Below are 21653 nucleotides of genomic sequence, written 5' to 3'. Positions count from 1 at the left end.
TAAGATATTCTTTCTATATATCTTTTGAAATCTTTCTATATATCTATTGAAATAGTGCGTGGATCATTCAAACAGCATATGCCACTACGTTGTTCAATGTAGTGTCAAAAGATCAATGCTAGTATAATGTTCATTTAGACTAATTTGTAATTAAAATTGCATTTTTTCTATTGCAGCGATAATTAAGAAAAAAAATAAGATCAAAACTGTGCAGGAAAAAGGAAGATCCGAATCTATCTAATATACAAAATAGCGTCACGATGCTACCGCGTACCGCGTATCGCCTCGCTTGATACGTATCATATACGTATGCACGCACGTACAAATTATCTCTCTACACGTATTTGCACACTCAAGCGAATAATCGTACATGAGCGTTGCAAAGCGCTTTGAGGGACAAAATCGCTTTACGTGTGTGCGTGCGAGCATACGTACGTGAGACTGAAGAAAATAAATGTCACAGGTCTGGTATTTCGCTCGATACGATTATTATACCTCATACTTGACTACACCAATCTTATTCAAACTGGTCGCAATCGAAAGCTTCCATCCACATATTATATAAGAAAAGTGTCGTTAGATTTTTGATTACGAGATTAGTTCCTGAGGTATTTTAATCGAAAGTTTATTAGACGTAAAAACTCCGGAAAAGCTTCTTCGAGGCCCCTGTACATAGGCAAACCGTTGACAAGCCAGAAAGAAATTTTTTCATATACTTGGCGTCGCGACGCTACCGCGTCGCTTGGAAGACTCATTGTCAGTTTTTCTATTCTTTAACTGCTGTCGATAAAATGCTGCCAAAAGGCTGTAAGCAAAAATAAAAGAATAATAGTAATATTAGAAATATGTATAATATTTCCGAAATATGAATAACTTTGTTACTTTGCAATAGCTAGTTGGGCATTTCCTAAGCTAATATATGTAATATTTCTTTTTTTTCTAAATAATAATAAAAAAAAAGAGATTAATTTGTTAAGTTTCGATTAAAAAATGCAATAAATCATGAAAATAATGATACAGCAATATGGAGCAATTAAGGAGCAATATCGTTTCATGCTGGATATAGTTATTGCAGAAAACTATTGGAAATATGTTTTTGAGCGAAAATGATAAATTTTACGTTTTTTGTAAATATTTCAAAAACTATTTATTTTAAAAGGGAAGCAATTGTGGATCTTGACGGAGCAATTAAGGAGCAATTGTTTGGGCTATTAATTATTAAAAAATATGAACTTCCAGCGCTAACTTATTTTCGATATAATACCGGATCTAGCACGGATATGCGCTAATCGACCATGATACCGAAAAGTGGATCCGGCCACGTAGTTCCGCCGGCTCTAAAATGGATCTAGTTAGCGCCACTGTACCGGCTAGAGAAAGTGTTACAGGAAAAACGGCGGCGTGGCCTCTCTCAGGCTTCTCTCTGCCCATATGAAACGTCTGCGCGAGTGACGTTGCTTTGAATCAGCTGTTGATGGCCGCTTATATATAGAACCGTTTTAAAGTTTTAATAATCACCATGGCGGCAAACAAAGCTGTCACTGTCCTTGCGCCGAATGGTCGCCGGCAAAATGTGAAGGTTACAATGAACACGACGATCTTGCAGGTACATAAATCTATCGATTCGATATTACTATTTATCAACGGATTATGACGTTTGCATTCGCTAAATAAAGATAGTGTCATCTCGAAAAAATCTTCATACGAAGGTTCTCTTTGCAGGTTCTGGAGGAAGTATGCCAGAAGCAGGGTTTTAACGTCGATGACTATGACATAAAGTGAGTATAACACTTTACACTTGGATTTTTGCGGTGATGTAATATAATTGTATTGTATTAAGTACATCTCCCTATTACAGACACAATCGTCAGATACTAGATCCTAATACTATATTTCGATTTACTGGTTTGCCAAATAACGCTCAGCTAGAAATGGTAGCCTGCACAAAAACGCGTACCGCATCGAATGTTACGATTGGTATTCAGTCGGAGAATGGAGAGAGAATAATGCGCGAATTTCCACCTAAAACAACATTAGCTCAAGCATTGGTAGAAATATATCCCGATTCGGATCTTGAGAGAGCTGTATTGATCTACATGCATCGAGAAGTATGTTTATATATATATATATATATATATATGTGAATTTACATAACCATTGAAAAAAAATACTGAAATTATACCATGAGCATGTGTAAGAAAAGAAATAAAAATGTAACAAAAGTTTTTCCACATAGGTATATGGAAGAGAAGCATTAGAAAAGACAACTTTGAAGTCACTAGGCCTCAATAGCGGAAAGGCAATATTACGATTGATATATCGTGACCCCGAACAATTAAAAACTCAAGCACATGTATCTACTCCTTTACTTCCAAAGTTAACGGTGACAGTGGATAATTCATCAAGCAATAAAGATTGTCCCCAGAGAGCGCTATCATCTGCACCGCACTGTAGTAAAACACTGGATGATGGTGAATCAATAAATGTATCAAATGTGAAAAATCAAAAATCTGAGATGAAGATAGACAAAAAAGATGAGAAAGTAGATGTGTTGAATGATAAAGAACAAGAAAGGAATATATATACGATAGGAGAAAGTCATACCTATGCATCCATTCATAAAGATCCTGAGAATGGAAGAGATCAGTACAATACAGAGGTGCACACAAAAGTCCAGGAAGATGTGTATGAAGTGAAGTTTGTAAGGTGTAATTGTGCAAATGTGCAATCTCATTCAAGTGACATGTTTACTTATTAATAATTTTATGTTATAGTTAGGGGAGAGAAACGCTCTAGTGTTCAATCAAGCTGGGACTCAGGCATTGCCAAGGGACGAACTGCCGGATAGTTTCTTCGAACTCGATCTGCACGACGCGAAGACTCTTTTGCGAGATGCTAAGCGTCGCAAGGAACAACTCGAGGACGCTCCGCTTCTGACAGAGGCGCAGCGTCAATTGGAACAAGACAAGCGCACTCTGGACCGATTGAACAAGTATCGACGTACCGTAATTCGCGTACAATTCCCTGATCAATTTGTCCTTCAGGGCTTGTTCGGGCCGCTAGAGACTATCGAAGCTGTTAAGAACTTTATCAAGAATTATTTGGACGATCCGAATTGCGAATTCGTTATCTGTGAGTAATAAAACATGCAATGATCATATTTATTCTATATGAATGGAGTAAGAATATAATAATTTTATTATAGTAAAATTTTATTATTTTTTGTAGATACTAGCCCGCCAAAGCATATTCTAAATCCTGATACGCGATTAATAGATGAAAATCTTGTTCCCTCTGCTATCGTTTATTATTTTGGGCAGTCGTCGCTCAGCTCGAGTGTAAAAGCAAAATTGACAGATCCTAGAGCTGCTGGCATCGAAGCCATCAGATCTAGGTACAGTATACTGATTCTATCAATGTTGATTGTCGCTAAATTTTATATTTATCTATATATATATATATATATATATATATATATTATTTTATATTTATCTATATAGAACCACCATGACGCGAAAAGAACAAGATCCAGCGACTGGAGAAGATAGAGGCACAGTTGTCGAGAGCAAAAGCAATCGTGTTACTCCGGGACCAAGTGGTAGTGGTAAATCATCATCGTCACCGTCATCATCATCAGCTCGAAATCAAAACAAGACACCAAAATGGTTCAAATAGGCAGGTTTCAAATAATTACTTTGCTAATAGCACCGAGAGAGAGATGGTTCCTCATTGTAATATAAACAATATTCTATATAAGACTTTTATGGAAATTATCGTTGTACGCGCAGTGGGCATGTATGTGTACACATACATGTTTCGTTCTTACAGCAAGTCTAAAATATATAAATCTGTACACAAGAAATGTCCAACATGTATCTCATTATTCCAATTGAAATGTACAAAGCTGTACACATAAGAGAGTCCAATCTTTAGTAAAATTAGTTACAAAAGTGAAAACAAAATGCTACATATACAAGTAGTAAAGTTCTTACAATCTAATTCTATGGCCGCAGTAATAACATTTTATATATCTGTGTACATATATATAATTTGTATGAAAAATGGTGTTAATAGAGAGTCGAGTGATGAAAAGTACAATCGTGAAATATACAGCAATGGTATTAACTGTGTGATAAAAGTGCTTTGATTGATATAACATTAAGTATATATATTTTAAGTAATAAATATAATAGTTTTTGGATATAGCGTAACAAGACTTTAGTTTATGAAATATCTTTTTTCTTTTTTTTCCCTTGAAATGGTGAATGCTTATGTATTTTGCAGAATGAAGCGAAAAATTGCAATAATGTCTGCGATCGTTAATGTGAATCGACTATATTAATCGTCTAATCGTCGAGGTGCCATTAACTTTGTAAGTCGGGTGGTACCGTTGTGGGCGATTGCAACTGCAAGTGCATGAGCCTTCGAACAGGACCACCAATTATGTTCCCGGTTGGACCGGAACCACCGGCCTCGGCTTCAATACTTTCTCGTAAATTTGCCTCTACGGGATCCGCGCTGTTATTGTCGTCATTCGCTACCGTACTCTCATCTTTTACCATCTGCGATTGCAGTTGCGAGTCCAACAGTCGCATGTATTTATCCATATCGCCACCTTTGTCCTCGTCGTCACCGCCTAGCGATCCTTCCGAGCTACCTTCGAACTCTCCCTCTCCTCCCGGAACAACTAAATCGAGGATGCCTCTCAATGTACTATCAAATACGTCCGCGTCGAAGTCTATTCGCCCACCATCCTCCGCATCTTGCATGTCATTGTCCATCGATTGTTCTCTAGGAATAAATTCCATAATTGTCTATTTTCGACTTAAATTATGAGTAAATCAGGTACATTGGTTTGTTCTTCAAAATTATATCTATTCCTGAAATATATAGATGTCATACCCTAAGAAATGCACGCCATCGATGTCGCTGGTTTGATTGAGAAATGATTGCACTTTTTCTCGGAGACTTAAAGATTCTTGATCCAATTTTCTATCTTTAAAATTGCCCCACTGTTTGTTCAAGTATATTTCTAATTGCGCCGGGTCTACGTTCAGCCAACTATTACTATCCGCGGGGCTCAGCATAGTTTCATCTTGAGCTGTGCAAAAATAAAATATAAATATAATATAAAATAAAATTTAAATGTAGCAACAAGTACACGAGTTAACGTAATCGAGAAATTATTATGCTATTTTATATAAGAGATCGCAATTTAAAATATAAATTTAAAGTAATAAACAACAAATTACCATGCATTTCAATATCATTTGTTTGAATGTTCTCCCATGCTTCTAAAACTTTTTGAGCATCGCTTTCGTACAAATCTGAGATATTATCAAATAAAGTTGCATGCTTCAAGAAATACTCTTTTGCTGTAGACAACAGTTTCTCACGTTCCTGGCTACCTTCCAACAGATCCCTAAAGTAACCGTTCGCTTCTAAACGTGCTAGGTAAGCATTGAAAGCTGGTTCATTCAGATTTAATTTTTCTGCATCATCGGGAACGTCCGACTGTTCCTTGGTATGTTTTCTACGTTCCTCATTGGCCCGAGCTACTAACATCTCTAAACCGCATGCTATCTTAACTCCGAGAACATGAGCATTGTATTTTGAGCAAGTTGCAGGTGGTATGTTCCAACCTGTTCTTGGATCACCGGTATAACGACAGTGCGTCGCCATCGCATACAAACACTTGGTCATTCTAACATTGACCATAGTTCGTTGTTCAGGTGGGAAATATCTCATGGCGCGACAAACCTAGAATATAAGATAGAAATATATATATATATATATATATATATATATATATATATATGTATGTAATATATAAAGTCGATTATATTAAATAACTTTTATAACATTTATGTATACCTTGCGTTCGAGTGGATCCGAATGACAAATAGTTCTAATCACTGGAGCTATGAGTCTTGGTTCTAGGCGAAGTATGGAGGCTGCTTTTTCTGGCAGAAATGCCCTGGTCTTATGTTTCCTCTTCTGAATCTCATCGGGATAAATGCCGATTCGCTTTTGCAATACAAGCTGCACTTTTTCAGACATCTTGGAGATATGTGGCTTGCCATGTATATTATTTAGCAAATTAGGAAACGACGTTCCCCTCTCTCTGATAACGTGAATATCGCCGTTGTGAATGAACACACGATCCTGACACGTCTCAGGGTTGGCCCACAGCGGCAGCACATTAGCAGCTTCTATCAGAAGAAATTCTCCATCCGAGTCAACTACTCTAGCGATCAATCCATCGAAAACTTTGGTAAGCCTAAATATTAGGAATACTGTCAGCCATTCGTCGCCTATATCCTCGTCGAAACGTAGATTCGCATATATATGAGGCAAGATATGGTAATCTAATGAGAAATGATCGATTATTATAATTGATTAGTGATTTTTCTAAAAATAAACAAAGGAAGAAAAAAAATGACGGAGATGAAATAATTACCTTCCTCCACCGCTGATCCTTCGAGAATTCTATTCAGTAACATCGCCTGCTTGGTTCTAGGACGGAAATTTAAGTTATCACCATGCCAGATATGATCGACGATGAACGGGGCGATCTTTTCGTTATACTTGGCGATTTCTTCGCTCAATTTCGCCTCCGTTACCGCGTCTGGGTCAGATGCGTAGCAGAATTTGGGATAAAGGAAACACTCGAGGATATCCTCCTCTTTGGCCTTGTGCGTGACCGCGGTATTTGCCATTTTTTGGCGTGGCATTTGACTCTCGAATAAACGTCAATTTATCCGTCAAAAACGCGCGTTTCCTCTACGTCACTTCTTTCACCCAGGTCAACTCGGAATAGATTACCTCACAGCGCTCGGTTCCCATAGGCGTTCCTTGAAGATGACCGCATAGGTGATAAAAATGCGTGACTAAGGTTGTTTACTACGTTATTCGAGATACGCGACCATAACCTATGCGAGCATCGTCGAATTGACGCAGCTCAGGCACGCGCCATGACGCGCGAGCCCAGCCTAACCTTCACGTAATCTAACCTTCACGATCTTTCAGGGGATGCTGTCACATCACGGTGCTTGCGAATTGCAAATGATTGCAAAATGCTTTCGGTGGAATGTGATATGAAGCGCATGAGTGAAGAAACGAATTCGGTTCTTCGCTGAGAAGGACGGGATGCGGGCCGATATAAATGAAGCTATCGTCGTAATGAGATGGTTAGCTTCGATGGACCCGACTTCTTGGGTCGTACATTGTAATTGATACGGTAATTGCGAGTGAAATTCGCGGAACATGGCGACTACCAAAAGCCATCCGGGCAGCCGTTCGTCGAGCTGTTTGCGAAAGTATCGGCTGCTCTTCGCCTTCGGCATAACCGTATTGTGTGTCCAGATCTACCTACACACATTTTTCGGTCTGGACAGTGGTAAAAACAAATCTAATCGGCTGTCATCTGAGGAGGTAATTCTTATCTAACCTGTCTTGCAAGAAAACATATATGTGCAATAATAATGACAAATTTATTGATTTATAATTTATATCATTACTTGATATTTTCTTGTTAAATTGCAGGGTGGCTCTTCCCAACCCGAGGAAGACGAAGGCTTGCCGAAAGGCTTACGTCAACTAAAACTTCCACCCGACAAGCAGATAAATTTGAACAAACAGACACTGCAATCTCAACTAAGAAATCGCACTGCCCGAATTAAGTTAGATCGTAAATCGTTAAATTTTACACCTATGTGCGAGGTTATGACCAGAGAAGCAGTGAGTGCCATAACGCGTGCTCAGAATCAAGCATGCAAACAACGCATTGTCAATGTGACGTGCCTTAGCCAGCAGGGTGTATTGTACCCGGAAAGAGTACAATCTTTATGTCCCCACTCTCCAGGTTTTACAGGCATGCCGAAGAACTTGGGCTGCTACAAAGATGATAAGACATTGAGAGTGCTTTCTGGTTATTATCATATCTTCAAAGGGAACAATACGCCGGAGCATTGCGCTTATATGTGTCTTCAATCGGGATTTCCATATGCCGGTACAGAATACTCGTGAGTATCCTTCAAAATTTACAGCATATATATCGATACATTGTTTAAACTTTTTAAAATACATCATAAAATTGTATAATTTTAGAATTGAGTGTTTTTGTGGAATGGAAGAACCATTGCAGACGAAACGGTTACCAGATTCTAGCTGTAATATGAAATGTTCCGGCAATCCAAGACAGACGTGCGGTGGTTATTTAACTATTAATGTATATTGGACTGGAATTCGAAGTATGTAAATACACAAAAATATATATAAATACCTTTACACACATAAATGGAATTTTTTTCTAACTTGGCAGAATTTAAACCTCAAGAAGCGAGAAACTCGAGTTTAAGAAGTGAACCTGAGCAACCTATACGAATAGCCTATCTGCTGACAGTGAATGGCAGGGCGAGTAGGCAAGTGAGACGACTTATTAATATTTTGTATCATCCCTCACACCTATTCTATATTCATGTTGATGCCGTAAGTAGTGCAACAAATTCTATTTATTTATGTATCTAGATATATAAAAAAATGGAGTTTCATATATATATATATATACATTTTTTTTTTTTTTTTTAATATTGATTTGATGAATTTATACAAACTTCAGGCATATAGTTACATCATGAAAAGATATACATTTTTTAATTAGTTTTTAATTTTATATATTTTTATTTGAATTTAATTCTGAAATTCCTAGATCCTTAATGATTTTTATAGATTGTTTCTCTATTATATATTAGATGTAATACAAAATTAACATACAATTGATATTGAATCTGATAAATAAATTAGAATAATATATCAAGTCATATATTTTTAGAGGCAAGATTATTTATATCGAGAAATGTTAGAACTGGAAAGATCATGTAAATTAAACAATATCAAAGTGGCGAAAGGGGAGGGCTTGCGACACGCGAGTATTTGGGGTGGTGCAAGTCTTTTGACGACATTTTTGAAGTCTGCGCAACAGATGTTGGCACATCAGCAGCATTGGGATTTTCTTGTAAATCTTTCGGAATCTGATTTCCCTTTGAAAAATAACAGTCAATTGACCGAATTTCTAAGTTGGAATAAAAATATGAACTTTGCAAAATCACATGGAAGAGAAGTTCAACGTTTTATATCGAAACAAGGTCTGGATAAAACTTTCGTCGAATGTGAGGCGCGCATGTGGCGAGTCGGCGATCGAAAATTGCCAGATGGTATGTGATTTTATATATATATATATATATATATATATTTTTTTTTTTTAATTTTTTTATACGCATGGTAAAGAATTTTTTTATTTATAAAATTGTATGTATCACATATATACATTAATTTCACTATTTTTATAGGTATTCAAATTGACGGTGGTAGCGATTGGTTTGCTTTAAGTCGAGATTTTGTCGAGTACATCGCGAATCCGAATCCCGATTCGTTGGTAAACGATCTGTTAAAACTGTTCAAGTACACCCTGTTGCCAGCCGAATCATTTTTACATATTGTTTTAAGAAACTCGCGATTTTGCAATACTTATATAGACAATAATCTACATATGACTAATTGGAAAAGGAAGTTGGGTTGCAAGTGCCAGTATAAAGCCGTGGTGGATTGGTGTGGATGCAGTCCAAATGATTTTAAACTTGAGGATTATAGTCGATTACAAAATACGGAGAATCGTAATATATTCTTTGCCCGTAAATTCGAACCCGTCATCGATCACAGAATTATCGACCGCGTGGAAGAATGGCTGTATCCCGATAGAATGAATGGAACGGTCAGGGGTTACGACATGTACTGGCAAAGTCTGTATCATCACGCGGATCTGAGTCCGCTACCGGATGATGCGTTATTAACGCTTTCGTATTCCTTGGCAAGACTAACTTACCGTAAATTGAAGATGGATCATAAAAATGTTCACTTATTGGAAAACACCGCGTACTTTCGCAAAAATCGATTCACTGGTATATTAATCTTTGCGGAATGTAAAGACGAATCTTTCGACGTATCTGCGATACGTAATAATCGCGTGAGACGCGTGGAAGCTTTAATTTCTGTGCGACATAACTTTCCTCCTGGCAGATTAGGATCAGGATTATGGTCGGGAAAGATACGGAGTCTTTCCGTTGGTACGGATTACGATCAAAAGGAACAAAAGTTTAGAAATTTGATGGGCAGCATAGGACCATATTCGAATCCAGTGTTAGCTTACGAATTCGATGCAAGTATTACAATACCACAAAATATATCAGTTTTGTGGATTGATCCATATGGCCGTCTTGCCGATGTGAACCATATTTTACTTGAGGAGATGACCTTGGTAATTATAATATTATTTTACAATTGACACTTCATTATCTTTTTCTGCTTCAATCTTATAATATAATCTTATGTGTAACTTTATTACGTATCTCTTTAGGTAGGACACCTTAAACCACAGTTGAATGAACAATTAGCCATTGGTACCTGGCGACTATTGTTAATTGTTGATTCTCGACTGATGATAAAACTGAAATTTTTAGTAATTCCATTGTCCTATTGGAGAGCCAAAAGGATAGATTCGGAAAGACTCAAGGAAATAATAGACGGCCCGAGCACCATTTATCACATTACAGAGGAAATGAACAAAAATTGGTCCAAATTAATGAAATCTGCAATGGCAAATGAGCAGATTATTACGCATAGTCAAAATAGAATCGATCAAGACCTCGATGATTGGTTAGATAGATTGGTATATGAGCATTATAAAATTGACGAAATATGTGATGCTGGCGAGGTTGGGACCGAATTGAAATTACAAAAATGTATCGATACGCATTGGAGCTCTCTGAGCCCTGATTTAAAGGCTGATACTCGTAATCTATGTCAAAACTATTGATTAATTATTCTATCAACTACGTGCCATTTTCGCCGTTTTGAAACTTGTATGTGTGTATAAAGATTACAAAATATCTTTAGATATTTTTATATCGACTAAACTATGTACATATAGTTCATATTTATAAGAAAAACTGTATATGTATATATATACATATATAATATATACATATATATATATATATATATATATAATATGTATACATATATATACATATGTACATAAACTTTTTTGGTATGTATAATTAATAACTCTGTCTAATATTTTCACACATTAAAGGAATTATATTGATAAGAGATGGGTGTCATTCTTTTTGTTTTGTATCTCAAGACATTAAACAAAATAGTTTTAGAATGCCTTCTTTGGTGATAATAATTGCAATCATGTGTATTGTATATATTTAAAACAAACAAATAACTTTAGTTACCTTGAAAACTCTTAAGATTTATATGTATATATGTATGTACTTATATAATTGAACAAACTATCAGATTCTTAAGATATAGATAATACTCATACAGGATGATTCTAAATAAGTACGAAAAATTTTACATGATTCTTTATCGAAAATTAAGGAGGGTCTTTCATGTAAACATACTCCTATATTCCTCCCTGAAGAGTTACACTCTTCCAAAGAGAAAGGTGGAAATTAAATTTTTATTTCCTTGGTTTATACCACCTCTATTAAAAATATAGAAGATTTAAGAAATCACATTGTCGCATCATGTGAAACAATTAAAAACACACCTGGGATATTTGAACATATATGCCAATCAATGAGACAGAGGGTAAACTCTTGTATCATGATTGAGGGTGGTCATTTCCAATATTTATTATAATTTTGTATTATTTTTGTTCCATTTTTCTCAACTATTCTATAATTTTATTTTGTTTACTTTTTTTATTCTAAAGTTTAACTTCTCATAACTCGAAACCTATGCCATATTAGTACCGTGCTGTGTATGATAATGTATTTTATTTTTTTTCTTGAAAAATACTGATTTTACGAAAAAAAATAAAAGAAATAAAAAAGTTTCTAAAGAAATCAAGCTTTCTAATGCATATTTTTAGATGATCACATTCCGGCCCGTTAAAAAGTTCTAATAAAAAATTGAATAGAGATTGCTAGTTTCATCTCCTTATAACGACACGAGATGATTAAAAAGAATATTAATAAATATCCTTTTTACTAATGAAAAATGTCCACCAAATTTCATCTTTTTAATTTGTTCAAAATTTGAGAAAAAAAAATAAAAATCTAATTTTCATCTCCCCTTTTGCGAGAGTGTAACTCTTCAGGGAGGGATATAGGAATATATGTTTATGTGAAAGACCCCCTTTTAATTTTCGACAAAGAATTATATCCTAAAATTTTTCGCACTTAATTTAGAATCACGCTGTATATATAAATGACAGTTTATGTCGAAACAACTTTTATTCCAAACAACTGAATTTAAACAACATGGCGTAGCCAATCAAATAAATACACGCCGAACCTCGTCCGAGGATGTCTCGCGGTCGGTCTGATTAGTTTTTAATCCATGGAGAAAGCCGTGAAGTGGAATATCTGCGCGATCGCGTTGACATCTAGGAAGTTTATCGTAAGATGTCGGGGGATGTTTTGTGCGACGAGCCGCTGATATGCTCGCGGACGACGAAATGACTTGCTTGTCGTGGCGCACGTCTGCTAAATTCCGGCCTAAATTAAATCCCAAAGTGTTGTAAGCATCACGCCGCCGGTAGCATCGAGCCACGTCCTCCAGTCGTCCGTCGTCGTCGACGCCGAAACGGAAACAACAGTGGAGACGGGAGCCAAAACGGAGAGGCGCGAGGACTGTGCCAGTGTATATGTGTGCGTATCACTGCCAGGACCTGAGGTACCCGGATCTCACACTTTTTATTTTTTTCTTATAAACTAAGCAAGTGATTGTTGAATTATTTGCCAAGGAGATAGATACATAGATAAATATAGACAGAGAGAGAGGGAGAGAGAGAGAGACAAAGGAAAAAAAAAGAGACAGATAAGAGAATTGCAAGGGGACACGTGGTGATAGTTTGAAATCTCAGCTGGAATGGGAGCCAAGGCAAGCACCGTAGCACAATCCGCTGGTGGCAACGGTCAATCCTCCACTGGGGCCAATGAGACCACAATGCAGGGTTTCTCCATACTCCGTTCCCTGCCTGGCGGTGTGGGCATGCTGCAGCACCAGCATCAGCAGGCTAATCAGTCGCAGAACACACGTGTGTCCGGGGACAGTAGACAGCGTGCGCGCTCTTTGAGTTCCGTTCCTGATCTCTCCTCCTCTGAGCAGGCCGGTCTCTCCACCTCCGTAGGAGTTGGTGTCGCAGGGGTTGGAGTTGGATCCCTCGGCCTGCCGCAGCTGATCCCGGATTCCGACGACACGGATGAGGAGAGTGGTCGCGTTTACGCCGCTCATAGCTTGCCTTCGCACATTTGGTCCCTTAACGGTAAGTTTATGGACTTATCAAAATACCATTTAGATCCGGCTGTTCCAACTTCTTGGTAGATTTACCCATCAATCATCCAAATATCGGTATAAATAGACATCTTAATACAATGGTTGGAAGAGTCGAATCTTATCTTTCGACAAATAACAATTTAACCCATAGATAAACTTTACAAATAGACGAAACAATAATTATTGATATTTATCTAATGGGCGATTGACGGACAAATCCATCAAAAAGTTGGGACAACCGGCCGGCCCTTGTATATCTTTATCTGTTCACCTACAAGCCTTAGAAGCTATCTGCTTTCAGGTTACAATTGCTCATGAAATTTCTTTATTGCGTATATTGATTTTACATAGTTTATCATAAATTTATTCTACGTTCGAGATGCCTGCTGAGAAAATGAACATGTACATCGTTATTCTATCTTTCGTTGCATAGATCATGACGTGTTCTTCAGTATTCTGCCTTTCAAGTGAGACAGAGAGCGAACGTTATTGTTTAAAATAGAGATATTTTTTTAACTTCTGGCCAATCGCCTCTCTTATTGACGCATATTGATTCGTAACGGCAGAATTCTTTAGATAAGAACGACAGGTCACGATTGCGTACGGCACGTTTCAAAAGTCATTCGGTGTTTCACCGCACGGGAAACGTCAATCTCGTCTCTAACCTAATCGCGAGCAGGCGCCGCGTAAGGGGCGAGAGGTTATGTCGCCGAATGAAGCTATAGGTCTGTTCTTTACAGCTGAACTGGCTGCACCAGTTCAGAGCCCATCCTTCTCCTTCCAATGGGGACAGAAAAAGATAAACTCTGAACCAGTGCAGCTAGTTCAGCTGCAAAGAACAGACCCTTTGCGATGACGCGAGTTGATGCGCGGACGATGATTCGCGGATGGGACAAGAGGACGAAGAGGTGGGGGGTAGAGGGGAGGTCGGAGGGGGCGTTTGTTTTGACGCGTGGTTGCCGAGGTGGTTGGTTGGCCCGGTAACCGCGTACTGCAATCGATGATCGATGACTTTGGGCTTGAGGCCGCGCAAAAGCGGTCTAGGGTGAACGCTGGCCTGAGCGATAAATATCGGAAGGTTTCGAGAAAAAAACAGAGGAAAACCCGCGAGAGAGAGAGAGAGACAGAGATCGTCGGCGAGAGAAGAGGGAGAGAAAGGAAAAATGCGTCTCGGGAGAGGATCGCCGCGTGGGACAGCGGGTCACGGTTGAGGTTATGTCGGGTCTATTATGGGAATTATAGTGAGCTCGTGTTTGAACGAGCACGAAGCTGAGGCCGTGGTCCCGGTGAACCAAGTGAGAAGGGTCTTTTACGGTATTATATCTTTCTTTCATTTCTGAACACATTGTTTTACGTTTCCGTCAACTTTGCATCTCTTCCCTTCCCTCTCTTCCTCTCTCTCTCTCTCTCTCTCTCTCTCTCTCTCTCTCTCTCTCTCTCTCTCACCTCCTCTTCCCTTATCGTTGATACTTTTGTCCGAAAGATTTTTCTGAGATTCTTCGCCTGTGTTCAAGGTCTAAAGTGTCCCGTATGCTCCAAGTTTATCCTACCGGATGATATAGAATGTCACCTGGTTATGTGCCTGACCAAGCCACGGCTCAGTTACAATGGTATGCTACCGAATGTGATAAAATTGTAATTATTTGGTAAACGTGATAAATTCTATTTCTATTCAGCGAATCATTATTTTGAGAGCAAAGTTTTTTTTTTTTCTCTCATACATATTTAATATATTTAATATTTATTGTTGTATTTAACTTAATGTAAATAGTTCTATTTAATATAGATTTATAATTGTTAGGAAGGTAATGAAGTATCTTGTTTATATGACAGAGGATGTGCTAACGGATGGTAAGGGTGAATGTGTCATTTGCCTTGAGGAGTTACAATCTGGTGATCTTATAGCTCGCTTGCCCTGTCTTTGTATATATCACAAAAAGTATGTATCATGATATCATTTATCCGTTACTTTTTTCTCATTCCTTATCGCCGAAAATTTTACCAGTAATAATGATTTATTTGTGATTGCTTCAAAACCTGTAATAAGAGAAATATATAATATTACTAAATTGCAAAAGTGTTATTAGTTTTTAAATATTAAATATATAATGAAATTACATTAAAATACAAAATTAATTATTTGGATAATTAATTAAATAATATATTACATTATCATTTACATGTGATAGGATATATGTATAATATAATATTTGCGGTATGTCTCTTTTAGTTGCATTGACAAGTGGTTTCAAGTAAATCGTAGCTGCCCCGAACATCCTGGAGATTGATTCGTACCTGTTGAACTTAGCGGAGCACAGTGGAACAAGATGTTGGCCCAGAGGAGATTTACCTCGATGGGATTGAAATGGCAAGGAATGGCAGAAATTTAAAAAAAAAAGAAGCTAGTCAAGGTGGCTGCTAGTCCGCAATGGTGATTGATGCGTGCGGTGAATTGTTCGACTGAACGAGATTCGCTCATCAAATCGAACACATGAAAACACAAATGTTTAATTCAATCCTTAACTTTACCATTAAGCGGGGAACTTAAATAACAAAAAAATCGCCATAGGATTCAACGATACACACACAATGCTATTACCTATACGTATCTATAATTAATCTATTATTGCTCTATCGCTTACTATCAATTGTACCATATTTATAAATTTTACTTAGTTTTACATCTTGAACTCGATTTAGCGCTTAAGCAGGACGATCTTTGTTATTATATTTGATTATGATTTTTTCTTTTCTTAATCTTTTTACGTTTTTTTTTCTTTTTTTTTGGAAAAAAGGGACAGAACGAATCTTAGTCAAGGAGACCTGCATAAGAACAGGTGAGCTCTACTTTAGATAAGTTAGTTATACTTTTATTGATTTTTAGTATCGAGACGATGTATCGTAATTTTCGTTGTCTGTTGGGGGATGAGTGTTAGAAAGGATATTTTTGATACTTTCATAAAAGGGAGAGCCAGAATGTATAAGAATTTCGAACGCCGGGGATGACGTTAATGCTGTTGATGCTGTAGTAACAATAAAGGTTCTGATTTTACCTTCCTTACTGAGATTTATACTAATGTGATAATCTCTTTTGTTGTTATTAGAGAGAATTGATATGCTCCGTGTGTTATTGAGATGTACAGTCTATTGTCGATTACACTGAGGATTACCTACTATATGATTAATCTCTTTTGTATATGAATAAGGATTGACATAACCCAGCAGGAGTAGTTTTTGTAATACGAACAATCAAAGTTTATCATCGTTCCAGTAATATACACAAACCGTATATGTGGTTCTACTAATAAAGCAATGTGTGTAAGGACATAAGAAAAAATATGGGAACAGTGCAGTGAACAAAAGGAGCTAAAAATAAATTACGTTATTAAAATTGAATGCATATAAACGTATGAGTATGTGTGCGTGTATGTATGTATCTATATATGTACATACACACAGGTATACATATGTATACTCTCGTGCATTTTCTCTCGGTTGCAATTATTTAAACATATGTTAAAAACTTTTTTCACTGATAAACGACTACAAATTGACAAATTTTGATAAATCGAGGGGGTTGAATTGCAAATGATTTTTAAAAAGAATATTTATTTATGTATGTATATATCGGATCTTAAGATATATTAATATTGAAAGTCTTGTATCTGTATTCAAGAGAAAATATACGAGAGACGCCTAAAACAACCTTTGTATATAGGGTGTCTCATTTTAATCTCCTTAGGCAAATATCTCAAAAACCAAGCCCGGAAGAGAAAAATGTTTCAGACAAAAGTTGTTTAGTTTCGAAGGGGCCATAAGGTACCATTGGTTTGACCTTGGAAAATTAGTTGAAGGTCATGTGAAGGTCAACTTTAAAATCTTAAATAGAAACCCCCATTTTTTATTTAGTATTCTTGTAGCTGACATCGAGAGCTTTCCAAAACACTATAATAAAGTATTTTTTTATTAAGTACTTTTTGGGTTATTTTATATATTTAATCTGACATATTTTGATATAAAAAATTAAATATCTCATAAAATATTTAGTTTTTGATAATCTTACCGTAATACTTCTATGTACAGAATAATGAGACAAATCAATTAGTATAAAAAAAAAACAAATAATTGTTTAAAAAAATACATCGTAAATAATTTTCTTAAAAACAATTTTTTTTTTATACTAATTGATTTGTCTCATTATTCTGTACATAGAAGTATTACGGTAAGATTATCAAAAACTAAATATTTTATGAGATATTTAATTTTTTATATCAAAATATGTCAGATTAAATATATAAAATAATCCAAAAAGTACTTAATAAAAAAATACTTTATTATAGTGTTTTGGAAAGCTCTCGATGTCAACTACAAGAATACTAAATAAAAAATGGGCGTTTCCATTTAAGATTTTAAAGTTGACCTTCACATGACCTTCAAATGATTTTCCAAGGTCAAATCATTGTCACCATCTTATGGCCCCCTCGAAACCAAACAACTTTTGTCTGAAATATTTTTCTCTTCCGGGCTTGGTTTTTGAGATATTTGCCTGAAAAGATTAAAATGGGACACCTTATATATATGTATATGTACATATATATGTATGTATATGCCTTTTTTAAGCTATGAGAGGTAAGTGATCGTAGAGACGATAGGTCCGGTTTCGTAAAGAAATAAAAAAAGAGGAAGAAAAAAAAACACATGTAAAGAACTCGAAATAAAATTATGAGAACATCAATAAAATAGCGATAACATATGTTGCAAGGAAGTTTTCTTTGCATTTCGTTATACTGATTGAAGCGTGGATTGTTTCGCGACTTGTCATTTATCGATTTTACGATATGTAAGGTTTATGCGCCGATTATATACAAAGACAGAATGCGAGAAAGAAAGTCGAGGGTAACGCGCAGTGAGACGAGGAGAAACGCAAATAGAAACGCGTATCTTATAGCACGTACGACAGATTCATGGGAAGAAGAGGAAACCCATGCATTGTATGTATATGTACATGTAGCACGTGTGTCGCCTCTCTCTCGTTCCTGTGGTGGTATTCCGTATTGTGTTAAATGAATCTGTTCTTATAATTATTATTGTATCTTCTTGTATTTTTTTTCTGTATTAAAAAATAAAAATGATATATATTTTGAGGCTTGAAAGAATAAAAGATAAGCGGGAACAAACCAAATGCAAGAAGTGCAGCTAAAACGAAAAAAGTCAATAATAATTCATTTATCGGAATCTTATTAAAAAAAAGAAAAAAATCTGACCAAATAATAACAAATTCATGCGAGATTTTATTTTTCGATTACTCGAGATACGCAAAGTGTCCCAGAGCCACTGCAGTTTCTTTTAACAAAAATTTTAGATGTTCGATACATAATATATAAATTATATAAAATTGTACTAAAGTAAACGCCATTTAAAATTATTTATGAAACAGATTTTATCTTTTTTTTTTTTTTTTTTTTTTCCTTAAATTGCTAGAAATTTCTAACTATTATTCAATTATATACAGGGTATCCCACCAAAAGTGGCCATCCCCTTTTATCTTTTAAACTAACAATAAGAGGGATAGACGTAACAAATAATACGGTCTATATCTATATCTTTTAGTTTAAAAGATAAAAGAGGGTAGGACACCCTATATGCGGATATTTTTTGTCGAATAAAATCAATTGAAAAATCTGTAAAAAAAAAATATTTGATTTTTGGGACATCTTATTGATGCCAATTCAATATCATAGTTATATATATATATATATTTTTTTTAATGTACAGTACGGAATTCCTCTACCCAAGAGGGCTCTATAATATAACAATAACGATCTGATCACATTATTATAAATAAAATAAATCGCGAAAGTCCAAAAGTGCGTAGCTTTTTAGCTCCATAGAGAATAAAGAAATCGCGAAAGGCGGAGGAAGCCTAAACTCGCAGGATTGTAATTTTGAAACATTTGTAACATATATAAAACACTATATTGACTTTTAAATATATAGTTTATAAGTTATATCCGCGCGCGCGCGTTTTACACAATATATTAATTTTAGGAGCTGCTTTTTTTATGTGCGAGCAACAGCGCGATAAATTACGGGTAAATATTTTGGACAATTGTAATATACACGAGACGACAAGTCCGTACATATGCTCGGTACAATTAAGTTTTGGGACTAAGCTAACGTCGATTTTTTTTCTTATCTTTAAAATTGGATCTTTTTTTTTTTTTTTTTACATTTTTCGTATTGAATTTAATGAAAAAAATTACGTTTAGGATAAAATTTTCTTATAATTTATAAAAGAATTGAACTTGATCATTTATTCGGACATATAACTCGAAGACAAATGCGAAAATTCCTTAATTTTAAGTCTTACTATTAATATTTCGAGAATTTTATTTTACGTCTATTTTAATTTGATTAAAAATTCTTACTATATTTTACTCGTTATGTAAATATGTTTAAGATATTACATATCTCATATATTTAGGTGAATCATTGTATAGAAATGTTTTTTTATCTATAATAATAGCCTTTCCTTATCGACTGTCATGGAAAACTTTAATCCGACTTTCTTTCGACCTATCTTTACATATGTGATTCAGCAGCATGAAAGGACCTATACCCACTGTAAGTGCATCTAAGGCTAACATAAATTATGAATAGGACGATTTTTTATAACTTAAAACTTAGCTTCTGTTACTTTTTTCAAATCAATCATTATATCGATATTAAATCGATATCAATGCCATATTATCGATCGATCTCTATAAGATTTGAAAATATTGTAATTAATTTATAGTTTTATTAAAAATTGAAAGGTTTTTTTTTTTATCAAATAACTTTAATGGGATAAATGTATATACACTTATATACATGTTGATTAACAAAAATCCAAAATTATTTTTCTCAATTGATTAATTTAATATTGTATGAGCAGACAATCCCAACAATCGGACAATATTTTTGAAAATATTCTTAAAAATTTTTGAAAAATATTTTTGAGAACATTAAATGGGTTAAGACTCCTTTTTAAACATTAAAAAAATGTTTATATTAACATTTGCTATTTCAAACGAATATTTCATGTAAAATAAATAATTCATAAATATTAAATAAATATTATTTCGTATAATCAATTGTTCAATGTACAATTAATAAATAATAAATATTAAAAATACATTTAAAAAATATTGTCTACTTATTGGATCGTGATATATTTATCTTTTAACATCACATGCTTAATCTTTTACAAATTACAAGTTTAGAATTGAAGAAAAATTGTTTTGAATGATTTTTACAGTAACTAGAATTTAAATTTGCGATTTAATTATCATATTGGAACGATATATATATGTATATATTGCATTATTTAAATCTATTCCCTTTAATTCTCTTCGATTCGAACCTACAATAATATATATATATATATATATACCATATATACATACAGGGTGTTAGAAAAGTCTGGAAACGGTCAAATATCTCGAAAACGAAACTTTTCTGAGAAAAATGTTTCCAACCATAGTTGTAGAGCTCTAAGTGGCGTATTATATAATAATATTAGTATGACCTTAAATAGCACCGTTAAGGTCATATAAAAATCACTTTGAATTTTTTAAATAGAACCCCCTATTTTTCATTAAATATTCTTGTAGCTTATCTCGAGAGCTTTCCAAAACACTATAATAAAGTATTTTTTCATTAAGTACTTTTTGAATTATTTTATATTTTAATCTGACATATTTTGATATAAAAAAAAAATATTTCGTAAAATATTCAATTTTCGATAATCTTACCGTAATACTTTTATGTACAGAATAATAAGACAAATTAATTAATGCTAAAAAAAAAATAATTGTTTAAAAAAATACATTGTAAATAATTTTCTTAAAAACAATTTTTTTTATACTAATTGATTTGTCTCATTATTCTGTACATAGAAGTATTACGGTAAGATTATCGAAAATTAAATATTTTACGAGATATTTAATTTTTTATATCCAAATATGTCAGATTAAATATATAAAATAACCCAAAAAGTACTTAATGAAAAAATACTTTATTATAGTGTTTTGAGTACTCTGCGTTGATACCACTGCTTCTAAATAAAAAATGGGGGTATTCATTTAAGATTTTAAATTTGACCTTCACATGACCTTCAAATGATTTTCCAAGGTCAAATCATTGTCACCATCTTATGGCCCCCTTGAAGCCACACAACTTTTGTTTGAAACATTTTTCGATTTAACGCAGTGTTTCTGAGATATTTGAGTGGTCCTTTAAAATGGGACACCAGTACTCTG

The 21653-nt window shown here is 34.8% G+C and overlaps 4 protein-coding genes across 6 annotated transcripts; 3 read left to right on the top strand and 1 right to left on the bottom strand.

Moving 5' to 3' along the window:
- The first annotated feature begins 1371 nt into the window (after nucleotides 1-1371).
- LOC138938322 (tether containing UBX domain for GLUT4) lies at nucleotides 1372-4180 on the top strand. Its single transcript, XM_070305220.1, has 7 exons — nucleotides 1372-1606; nucleotides 1723-1778; nucleotides 1859-2108; nucleotides 2237-2701; nucleotides 2775-3132; nucleotides 3229-3394; nucleotides 3501-4180. The coding sequence occupies exons 1-7, from the start codon at nucleotides 1520-1522 to the stop codon at nucleotides 3673-3675; spliced, it is 1557 nt and encodes a 518-aa protein (XP_070161321.1). The 5' UTR covers nucleotides 1372-1519; the 3' UTR covers nucleotides 3676-4180.
- A 73-nt stretch (nucleotides 4181-4253) lies between these two features.
- Nucleotides 4254-6973, bottom strand: LOC138938321 (ecdysoneless cell cycle regulator). Its single transcript, XM_070305219.1, has 5 exons — nucleotides 6461-6973; nucleotides 5875-6368; nucleotides 5253-5760; nucleotides 4903-5101; nucleotides 4254-4791 (listed from the first exon to the last, which is right to left on the bottom strand). Exons 1-5 carry the CDS (start codon nucleotides 6732-6734, stop codon nucleotides 4365-4367), a joined length of 1902 nt encoding a protein of 633 aa, XP_070161320.1. The 5' UTR covers nucleotides 6735-6973; the 3' UTR covers nucleotides 4254-4364.
- A 51-nt stretch (nucleotides 6974-7024) lies between these two features.
- On the top strand, nucleotides 7025-11001 carry Oxt (Xylosyltransferase oxt). The gene is made up of 7 exons (XM_070305218.1): nucleotides 7025-7434; nucleotides 7546-8024; nucleotides 8110-8252; nucleotides 8324-8490; nucleotides 8834-9215; nucleotides 9351-10315; nucleotides 10415-11001. Exons 1-7 carry the CDS (start codon nucleotides 7267-7269, stop codon nucleotides 10871-10873), a joined length of 2763 nt encoding a protein of 920 aa, XP_070161319.1. The 5' UTR covers nucleotides 7025-7266; the 3' UTR covers nucleotides 10874-11001.
- Nucleotides 11002-12422: 1421 nt separating this feature from the next.
- LOC138938198 (E3 ubiquitin-protein ligase ZNRF1) lies at nucleotides 12423-17291 on the top strand. 3 transcript variants are annotated; one of them, XM_070305020.1, is made up of 5 exons: nucleotides 12423-12750; nucleotides 12941-13342; nucleotides 14868-14963; nucleotides 15187-15292; nucleotides 15584-16414. In XM_070305020.1, exons 2-5 carry the CDS (start codon nucleotides 12946-12948, stop codon nucleotides 15639-15641), a joined length of 657 nt encoding a protein of 218 aa, XP_070161121.1. In that variant the 5' UTR covers nucleotides 12423-12750; nucleotides 12941-12945; the 3' UTR covers nucleotides 15642-16414. The 3 variants fall into 3 exon arrangements, 2 of the variants coding, with proteins under 2 accessions (XP_070161121.1, XP_070161120.1); XR_011447658.1 differs by adding an exon at nucleotides 16458-17291 and having other exon boundaries at nucleotides 12424-13342; nucleotides 15584-16393; XM_070305019.1 differs by having other exon boundaries at nucleotides 12424-12750; nucleotides 12821-13342.
- Nucleotides 17292-21653: the final 4362 nt, after the last annotated feature.

This window comes from Polyergus mexicanus, unplaced genomic scaffold, assembly GCF_030449975.1.
Source record: "Polyergus mexicanus isolate NDT 795.1 unplaced genomic scaffold, iyPolMexi1.0 SCAF_12, whole genome shotgun sequence".
In the NCBI taxonomy this organism is placed as follows: Eukaryota; Metazoa; Arthropoda; class Insecta; order Hymenoptera; family Formicidae; genus Polyergus; species Polyergus mexicanus.
This window is presented reverse-complemented; position numbering and strand designations above follow the sequence as displayed.

Excerpts from the sequence above, each read along its gene's own strand:
- LOC138938322 (XM_070305220.1), top strand. The coding sequence starts at position 1,520 with ATGGCGGCAAACAAAGCTGTCACTGTCCTTGCGCCGAATGGTCGCCGG. Across the intron at positions 1,607-1,722 it reads TGAACACGACGATCTTGCAG|GTTCTGGAGGAAGTATGCCA; the intron begins GTACATAAATCT and ends TTCTCTTTGCAG. Across the intron at positions 1,779-1,858 it reads GTCGATGACTATGACATAAA|ACACAATCGTCAGATACTAG; the intron begins GTGAGTATAACA and ends TCCCTATTACAG.
- LOC138938321 (XM_070305219.1), bottom strand. The coding sequence starts at position 6,734 with ATGCCACGCCAAAAAATGGCAAATACCGCGGTCACGCACAAGGCCAAA. Across the intron at positions 6,369-6,460 it reads AGGATCAGCGGTGGAGGAAG|ATTACCATATCTTGCCTCAT; the intron begins GTAATTATTTCA and ends ATTTCTCATTAG. Across the intron at positions 5,102-5,252 it reads AAATGATATTGAAATGCATG|CTCAAGATGAAACTATGCTG; the intron begins GTAATTTGTTGT and ends ATTTTTGCACAG.
- Oxt (XM_070305218.1), top strand. The coding sequence starts at position 7,267 with ATGGCGACTACCAAAAGCCATCCGGGCAGCCGTTCGTCGAGCTGTTTG. Across the intron at positions 7,435-7,545 it reads ATCGGCTGTCATCTGAGGAG|GGTGGCTCTTCCCAACCCGA; the intron begins GTAATTCTTATC and ends GTTAAATTGCAG. Across the intron at positions 8,491-8,833 it reads TCTATATTCATGTTGATGCC|AGGCAAGATTATTTATATCG; the intron begins GTAAGTAGTGCA and ends ATATATTTTTAG.
- LOC138938198 (XM_070305020.1), top strand. The coding sequence starts at position 12,946 with ATGGGAGCCAAGGCAAGCACCGTAGCACAATCCGCTGGTGGCAACGGT. Across the intron at positions 14,964-15,186 it reads GCCACGGCTCAGTTACAATG|AGGATGTGCTAACGGATGGT; the intron begins GTATGCTACCGA and ends TTTATATGACAG. Across the intron at positions 15,293-15,583 it reads CTTTGTATATATCACAAAAA|TTGCATTGACAAGTGGTTTC; the intron begins GTATGTATCATG and ends TGTCTCTTTTAG.